Source organism: Mastomys coucha, unplaced genomic scaffold, assembly GCF_008632895.1.
Source record: "Mastomys coucha isolate ucsf_1 unplaced genomic scaffold, UCSF_Mcou_1 pScaffold15, whole genome shotgun sequence".
NCBI classification, from domain to species: Eukaryota; Metazoa; Chordata; class Mammalia; order Rodentia; family Muridae; genus Mastomys; species Mastomys coucha.
In genome coordinates this window covers 47,251,021-47,260,708 of record NW_022196897.1, presented here as the reverse complement: position 1 = coordinate 47,260,708, position 9,688 = coordinate 47,251,021, and the positions used below count along the sequence as shown (strand labels likewise).

General features: G+C 41.1%; 1 protein-coding gene across 1 annotated transcript in view; it reads left to right on the top strand.

Annotated features, from left to right (window-relative positions):
- Ly75 (lymphocyte antigen 75) overlaps positions 1 to 9,688 on the top strand; it is a 93,609-nt gene that overhangs the window by 37,977 nt on the left and 45,944 nt on the right. The window contains exons 12-13 of the mRNA XM_031370368.1: positions 1,273 to 1,472; positions 2,849 to 2,991. Coding sequence (XP_031226228.1) covers positions 1,273 to 1,472; positions 2,849 to 2,991 — 343 coding nt within the window. The remainder of the gene's footprint in view (positions 1 to 1,272; positions 1,473 to 2,848; positions 2,992 to 9,688) is intronic.

Here is a 9,688-nt window from a genome sequence, read left to right as displayed (position 1 = left end):
AGGATCTTCTAGCTTTCATAGTCTCTGGTGAGAAGTCTGGTGTAGTTCTGATAGGCCTGCCTTTATATTTTACTTGACCTTTTTCCCTTATTGCTTTTAAAATTCTTTCTTTGTTTTAATGCATTTGGTGTTTTGATTATTATGTGACAGGAGGAATTTCTTTTCTGGTTCAGTCTATTTGGAGTTCTATAGACTTCTTGTATGTTCATGGTCATCTCTTTCTTTAGGTTAGGGAAGTTTTCTTCTATAATTTTGTTGAAGATATTACTGGCCCTTTAAGTTGGAAGTCTTCGCTCTCTTCTATACCTATTATCCTTAGGTTTGGTCTTCTCATTGTGTCCTGGATTTCCTGGATGTTTTGGGTTAGGAGTTTTTTGCTTTTTGCATTTTCTTTGACTGTTGTGTCAATGTTTTCTATGGTGTCTTCTGCCCCTGAGCATCTCTCTTCTATCTCTTGTATTCTGTTGGTGATGCTTGCATTTATGACTCCTGATCTCTTTCTTAGGTTTTCTATCTGCAGGGTTGTCTCTCTTTCTGATTTCTTTACTGTTTACTGTTTCTATTTCAATTTTTAGATCCTAGATGGTTTTGTTCATTTCCTTCAAGTGTTTTCCGGTAGTTCTTTAAAGGATTTTTGTGTTTCCTCTTTAAGGGCTTCTAGCTGTTTACCTGTGTTCTCCTGTATTTCTTTGAGGGAGTTATTTATGTCCTTGTTAAAGTCCTGTATCATCATCATGAGAAGTGATTTTAGATCTGAATCTTGCTTTTCTGGTGTGATGGTATATCTAGGACTTGCTATGGTGAGAGAATTGTGTTCTGATGATGCCAAGTAACCTTGGTTTCTGTTGCTTATATCCTTACACTTGCCTCCTGCCATCTGGTTATCTTTAGTGCTACCTGCCCAGGCTAAATCAGACTGGGGCCTGTCCTTCCTATGATCCTGGTTGTGTCAGAACTCCTCAGACTCAAGCTGTCTCTGGGATCCTGTGATTCTGGGATCCTGTGATCCTGGGCCCATTAGAGCTCCAGGGAGTGGAGCTTCCTCTGAGTGTTGTAGGACTGGCTGCAAAATTTGTGCCCAAGGTCTACTCAGAGCACTGGTTCAGAGAGACCAGAAGAAACCAGTGCCACTGGGCTGGTGAAATTCCTGCATGCCTGGGTCCCGCTGGTCCCAGTTACTCCCAGTGTTGGGATAGATGTTGTCGCCTCACCTCTAATCCTCTGATCCTGGGCCTAAACATTAAAACTTTAACCTTTCTGACCCTACTTCAGCATTTCCAGGTGGCTGCGTGGCTATGTCTACTGGAAAGACTCTTGGCAAGTGGGAAGTGAAGAACTGCAGAAGTTTCCGAGCACTTTCAATATGCAAGAAAATGAGGGGACCCCAGGAGCCTGAGGAAGCAGCCCCCAAGCCTGATGACCCTTGTCCTGAAGGCTGGCACACGTTCCCCTCCAGCCTTTCTTGTTATAAGGTAAAGTAACAGTCTCATTCGGTCCTTCCATGGGGTTATCCCTCTGTTATCCTTGTTCAGGTCATTGTACAAATTATGTCCCTCCCTGTAAGCACACAGTGCCTCATACCAATGTTTGGGAGCATGGCGTCCTTAGCAAAGCATCATGGGTCTCTGGTATCAGACAACTCAACTCTACCCATGTCTTGCCCTCAAAAGCAAGACTAAAGCCAGAGTGACCTTTCTTTCATGGTTCTTTCCCTCTGAGAAAGAAGATGGGTGACCCTGCAGCATGCTCACATCATATGTAGGATTCTCCTAAGCCCCTAATTCTTCTTATTGGATTAAATTTCCTTCTTGTATAATGAGAGCCAGTTCTAGTTGTATTAAAAAAAAAAACAATTTGGGGTCTGTATCATTCGTGTAGTTCCATAAACAAACCTTTCAGTACCACTCTCAAACCCCAAGGCGATCACATATATAGATCTCTGGCTCACTTAGGGTTTGATGGACGGGCTGGGAATTCTTCCAGATTTTGGTCACCCGGCTGGGCTGTGATCTGGTGTCTGTTACCCTTCACTCTAGGGCTTACGGGTGGCAGCTGTCAGATTGTTTTTCTCATAGTAAATTACTGGAGCCCAAGAAGGGCTGCACAACCAAATTGGTGCAGTTCAGGCCTCTTATCTTCAGCACACTACATGACCAGGCCCTGAGTGAAGGTGTGGAGAAACGTGTTCCTCCCACCAGGAGTCATAGCTAGAGTGTTCGTGAATACAAGACAGGAACTGAGGAGTCAGGACCAGTAATCTGACAACGGTGTTTTGTCTTCTCTGCCTGCTTCCCCACTCCCTTCTCCTTTTTAAAATAGCTAGGCTCTTTTGGTGTAGTTAATCGTCACAAATCAAAGAAACAGTCAAAAGTGCTAAGTTTTGATTTGGCACCGTCTGTCGATGTCCACACACCCATGCAGACAGCTCTTTGATTGTTCCTGATCAGAAGGCGAGCCCTGTTCTTCTGCAGGCTTTGTGTTTGAAACTTGGTGTTACACTGTTGGCACATTTCTTTGCAGAAGACTACTTCCAGAATGTTCCTGGGTTCTCTTTCAGCCTTGACCCTTGGGGCACTTTCTCTTCGAGGTTCTAGGTATGCATATGATTGTTGGAGCAGTTCTCCAGCCTGGTTAGAGAAGGCTACTCACCTGGTGATGTGGTCGTCATCGTGTGGGCCTATGGTTCACTCTGGGCAGGACTTGTCTTGTTTGCTGTGTGTACATTTAGTTGTGCTTCCATTTCCCTTGAAGAAATTCATGTCAGAGACCCACACATGTGACTGCAGTTGATAAATCTATGAATATTTTTATGATTATCCCAGAAGAACAATATTCTGTTTTTGTTAAGGTGTTCCATAGAGAAAGAATCGTAAGAAAGAGGAACTGGGAAGAAGCCGAAAGATTCTGCCAAGCCCTTGGAGCGCACCTACCCAGCTTCAGGCACAAGAGTGAAATCAAGGACTTTGTTCAGTTGTTAAAAGGCCAGTTCAGGTAATGTTTCTAGAATAACTGTTTTGGACCCAAGCCTGGAGTCATCCTGGTATTCAAGCTGCTGTGATTTAGCATCTAAAGAGCCATCCCATGCTTCACAGTTCAGCAACATCAAGTACCTTACTGCCAAATACCAAGAGATTCAAAGTCAACCGAAGCATAGTCCTGGCCCTATGTGTAGCACATACCAACAGCCAGGTTAAGAAAAGTATGGCAAAAGTATAGGGCAAAGACAAGGAGAGCCTGGGAAGAAGCCAGAAGGGGAAGGAGTGTTTCTGATGTAATTAGGGCAAATGTTTTGAAAGGTAAGAGAGGAAAAAGGAGCCAGAAAACACAAAACAAAAGCAGAGTTAAAAGAACCGAGTGGACAGCTGAGGAGCGAAGAGCATCAGAAAGTGGGAATGGAGATGGAAACAGAACGGCTTGCTAATCAGGGAAGAAGTTTGATCCTAAGGGGAGGAGAATCAAACAAAGTTAGTCTCCAAATTATTTCAGTTTCAAGAAGGCTAGTTGTTGTAAGCCACCCATGCTCCTGTAAACACACACGATGTGTGTATGTTTGCATATACAGGGCCAGGGTGTGGATCAGTGGTGCCGCGTTGCCTACCATCTGTGAGACTCGATGTTCTATCCCCGGGAATGCAAACATAATACAGAGTAGATCTGTAGGTACTCTCCGGTCAACTGCTCAGAAAACTACCACAATGGCACAATGGCCCCCGTGGAAGCTGCACAGAGTGAGGACAGTAAGAAAGGAAGCTATCAAAGCGGCTACAGTCATTGTGGTTGTAACGTCAGCGTGGAAGGCTTTTCTGACCTGATTTTCCTGATGTCTCTCTGGACATCATAGAGAAATATAGGTCAGCTGATGCTTTCCAGACAGTCACAGGGATTAGGGGCTTCAGCACCACAAAATTACCTTTTTCTTCACTTTTCTGAACACTAAAAGATGTTTGTTTGTTTAATCAAGGTGTACTAGGATAAATGGCTTTAAAAAAAACATACGAACATATTCTAGTGAATATTTTCTCTATGATTATGAATCTAACAAAAGCCCTTTCCTCCCAAAATAAAAGTTTACCAGAAAAATGAGAAAAATCTAACCAGCCTTGTTCTTTTGCACATCATTAACTATAAAAGATGTGTGAAGATCGGCATCTAAAGCATATTAAGGTAGGAGCCCTTGCGATGTGTTTAGTTCCCAGTTAACTTCATTTTGAAGAGACTGATCTAAACTGTATATTGCATCCTTTGAAAAAGCATGTCAAAGACATACACGAGCTCAAATATGACTTTAAAAAAATCAAGAACACACAAAAATAGGGAATTTATTATAAAAGAATTCAAAGCAAGAATATAGTATAACCCCAAGACTTGATAGTAAATGTATGTCATTATAAGAACAGAACAAAACTATCCTAAATGTTAAAAGAGAAAAACACAATAAAGGAAGGTTTTAGGGGCTGTGGAGATGGCTCAGCAGGTGAAACCACTTGCCATGCATGCCTGCTGATCTGAGTTTGACCCCAGAAGCCATTTATAAAAGCCAGAAGCCGTGGCTCACATCCACAGCTCTCCTTTGATGAGGTGGGAGGTGGAAACAGGAGAAATAGCTGGGAGCTCGTGAGCCACCCAGTCCAGAATATGCATTGTGCCAGGAACAAGAGAAGCCGTGCCTCAAGAGGGTCAAAGGAGAGAGCCGAGTCTTGGAAGTTGTCCTCTACTGTACACACACGTGAGTTTACACATGACACAGACATACACATGACACACTCACACACTCGAGTGCAACACACACACACACACAAACACACACAAACACACACGGCACAGATATGGCCCCATATACGATGTTTTTTTTAAGAGGAATGCTTTAATAAATAACAGGTTTTAAACACTCTAAATAAAAACTGGAATATAGAAACATGAAATAGTTCTGAAAATATGAAGGTATAATAAATTACTCATTTTATCTGGAAACCATATTTCAGAAACATTTAACATGCGGTAGAGTTTAAAAGTACATGCCCCTTAATCAGAAGTACGAAGGGAGGGAAGCTGTGTGATGTCCATGTAGAGAATTATAAGAAATGAAATAACAAAAGATTAATCTAGCATAAAATAAGTTGGCAAAGGCCCAATTTGTACATTATCAGTTTTGATTAAGACCAAGTCTACAAATTTGTTCAATAATGAAATCCGATTCTGTTTTGCTAGAAAATGCATAAAAGAAATCTGGCCATTAGTGCTTGCCCAACCCGAGATTATGGAGTTGCCATCCTGGGTGGACAGAAGCACAGAATGTTTTAAAGTGGTGCATTTCAGTAGAGTCCTTCTCTTTAAAAGTCAAGGGGAGTGATGATGTTTTGTGTACAGAGTGTAAGAGGCTCACCCACGTGGGTGTCACTCGGTTGTCATTTCTCTGGATTATTACATTTTTTTAAAGATTTATTTATTTATTATATAAAAGTACACTGTAGCTGTCTTTAGACACACCAGAAGAGGGCATCTGATCTCATTACGGATAGTTGTGTGCCATCATGTGGTTGCTGGGAATTGAACTCAAGACCTTCCGAAGAGCAGTCAGTGCTCTTAACCGCTGAGCCATCTCACCAGCCCCAGCTTATTACATTTTGAAACATTTTGCTTGCCTGCGCTGTCTGTGGGGTTGTCCTCTGTTAACTCAAATAGCAAAGGAATTAATAGCCACACTTTAGATATTGTGTGATCAGATTATAATAGGCATTAAAACTACATCTAGAAAAATGACTTATCCATTTCTGGCTTAACATATAAATATATCATATGATTTGCTTGGGCTTTGTTTTGAAAAACGACATGCTTTAAAACCAAGATAGCCACAATAGTTTAAAGGAAAGGAAGGAAGTGGGGTCATTTACACTAGGAAATGATTATGAAGTTCGCACCTTGAATGTGTTAACTTTTATTACTGGAATTGACCTTCCCAGCAAGAAGCCTGCTGCCCACCCCAAATCTGTATCACTTGCCACAAGTTAAGACTGATGACTATTTTATTTCTCAGTCTAGGCTCTATATCGCTGTTTGGATTTCAGTAAAAAAGGATTTGTGATACACCAACTCATTAAGGCTCTTAAACCATTGCGACTCTTGACGGCATCCCAATGGGAAACCATTGTGGAGCCAAAATAACCCTGGGCTTAGAGAAGAAAGCCTTGTTTGCAGCCATTGCTGTTGTGTGCGTTCCCTCCTGTGCAGAGGCATGAATGGCTTTAGATATAAATCTAGGCTTTGCAGACTAAGAGCCCTCATCAAATCGTATTTATTGAGGGTTGTGGATCAGATACTGTTTTCCTTAGCAACCAAATGCTGCGGGAAATTGGATTGAGAGTCAGAAGTTTAACACACTTATACTTACTAACCTTTTATGCAGCGTCTCCAAATAGCTTTGGAACTATATGCTTAGTGTGTGGAGTAGAAATGGTTTAGAAAGAAAATGGGAATGTTTCATTTTGATCTGATTCCCCAGTTTTTCTCTCTCCGGCTTTCTTGAAATCTGCATTAGCAGTATGCAGTGAATAATGTAGTGTCCAGCTCATTGTTTCCTTTACCTGGCGACAGCTAAGGAAGATAAAACTCTAAGCAAGCTGTAATTCAGAAATGACTTTCTCCTCTAACCTCCCCCCCACCACCACCACACACCATGGGTATCTACTGCTCTCTGTATATATGACGCTCTAGGGAAGCCCTTCAAATGAAGCTGAAAACTAAATTCAGGATTGAAATGGAGTTCATTCTCTGAAAGTAGTGATGACTAGAGATATTTTGGACAACTGAGCAAACTCTTTCTGTAAGAATCCACCCTCTGGTCTTCAGCAAAGGACTCAGAAATAAACTTTAAAATAGGGAAGTTTGTCAGCTTGAGGATGGAGGTCCGCTGGCCAAAAAGAGACTGGTAAGAGGCCCTGGAAGCTGAGGAAGGATGGGCAGACGAGGGCAAGGGCTGCGGGTATTGGGTAGCTGTTTGAATCTAGGCAATGGGTGAGTTTTGGTCTTTCTTCCTGAATGAATAACAAACTGTTCCTAAATAAGATAAACACTCTAAAGCACATGTTAGGGAATTTCTCAGGCTAAAGTATATAATGAGGAAAGATTTAGAAGAAATAGTTATATCGTCATACGGCCCTGCTGCCTTAGCCACCTGCTGAAGGGTGACCTGTATGTGGTCACTGTCTAGACCTTGTGGTTTGGGGACTTGTGATACAGTAGGAAGGCCATGAGAGAGCTGAGAGACAGCTAAAAATTGGAAATTCCTTATTGCTGCTGAATTTAAACTGGACTTAATCATCTCCACTAGATTTTATCTGGTCTGTGAACAGCATAACAAATGCCGTTATAAAATTCTCATATTTTCTAAGTTAAACAAGTTGAAAACATGAGGAAATCCTGACTGATATTAAACTATTGGGGGATGCTGAGCAAAGGAAAGAAAGCATTGGGGTTTTGTTGTTGGTTTTTGCTGTTTTGTTTTGTCTCATCTTGTCTTGTCACAAGGTCTTGCTGTGCAGCTCAGACTGAGCTGGAACAGGCTACCTAACCCAAGTTGGCTTCATACTGGTCATCCTTCAGCTTCTGCATCTAAGCACTAAGGCTTTAACTGTGTGTGGCCATGGCCAGCTGCAATTATTTTATTAAAAAGTAAAAAAGTGGTATAAAGTTAGGTTGGTACTTTAGGTCACTAAAAAAGATTTCATAAAAATATTCAGGCTTAAACTTCTCAGTAACATTATAGCTGTGCAGTCTATATATTTTGTATATTCTACAAAGCTAAACAGTTCTGATTAGTTTTGCATTTGGGTCCTACCTCCTCTGAAATATATATTCATATTATATTTAGGTATATATTATGTATATACATCTAGACACATATATGCATATATACATATACATATATGTATAATATATTTGTATTATATTTATATTTATGCATGTTATTTATGCATGTATATTTGTACTGTGCTTATACCACTGATTTCATGTCCCAACACAAAGTTAAATTAAAGGAATAGAATTTGGGCTGGAAAGATGGCTCAGTGGGTAAGAGTACCTTCTGCTCTTCCAAAGGTCCTGAGTTCAAATCCTAGCAACCACATGGTGGCTCACAACCATCCATAATGAGATCTGATGCCCTCTTCCAGGGTTGTCTGAAAACAGCTACAGTGTACTTACATATAATCAATAATTTTTTTAAAAAAGGAATAGAATTTGGCTACTTATTTAAGCCTGAGAAGTCTAGATTTTAAGGAATGTTTTCCGGGTGAAATTGGAGACAGAGGAAGGTTTTGCAATTGGATCTCTTGTCATATACGTATCCCCAATAGAGGGAAAGGTATCATGTAGATGTGTGTTCCTGCCTTCATGTTTGTATATATTCATCTGTGAGGCATCTCACTGCATGCCACTGGAACATGGTAAGTGCCTGGGTTTCTTGCTCCAAAGAAATATCAAAAAGCCATCTTTTGAAGATGTTTCCCTCCAACCTCAGGAAGTGTTTGTACACTGCAGTCCTTTGTGACCTCTCGATATGCTGTAGTTTAACGATAACGTTTAGACTTTCTACACTCTGTTTGGTAACTCTCATGGGCTCATATGGATCGTGTTTCCTTGGCTGGGATATCTTCTGTGTAACAGGAAGCATCTAACCTCACATTTCTCTGTGGCATCACTAATCCCAGCTCAGTGCTATTACAGAGAAATAGAAAGCTAATGGCATTAAATATAATCATGGAAGTGATTATTTAATTAATTAACTTTTCCTGGCATTTTCTTTTCTACTTAGATTTTTAAAAATGACTACTTGCTCACTTTAAAATTACTGGGCAGTGGAAATTAAAGTATTTTAAATTTTTCTTTAGTGAAATTTTAACCAAATAGCTTATTTTGCATCATAAAGAAAAGACATTTGATAGTGCTATAAAGACTGTGTGTGTGTGTGTGTGTGTGTGTGTGTGTGTGAGATGGAACCGAGGGCCTTGCACATTATAGGCAAGTGCTCCACCTTTGAGCTACACCGGTAACCCCTAGACACTGTTTTTAAAATGCCGTTGTTGGGCTGGAGATGTAGGTAACCTCATCAAGTACCCACACAAAGCCCAGAATCCAAGCGCCAGCCTCACATAAGACATGGCATCTCATGCTGCTAATCCCAATACTTACGAGATGGAGATAAGTGGATGACAGCACACAGGGAGCTCGGGGCTATGGTCAACCACATGACCCCCACCCCCACCCCATCTCAAAACCAAGACAAGCAGCTGGAGCGGTGACGACTCGTGGTTTAGAGCACTTGTAGCTCCTACAGAAGCAGACGATCCAGCTTCCATTTCCCACATCATGGCTCACAACATCCGTAATTCCAAGTCTAGAAAAAGAAGACAAAGGTACACGGCCATTATTGCCACTGACGCTATCTGAAAAGATTGCCTGATATTACAGTAAGAACTTAGAATGATCATAGTTTCTGTTTTAAGATCCAAAGCGGAATAGATTTTTTTTTTGCCTTTCATACACAGAAAACGACTTAAAATTTAGTTTTAGCCAGGTGGTGGTAGCGCATGGCCTTTAATCCCAGGTGGATTTCTGAGTTCGAGGCCAGCCTGGTCTATAGAGTGAGTACCAGGACAGCCAAGAAAACACAGAGAAACCCTGTCTTGAAAAA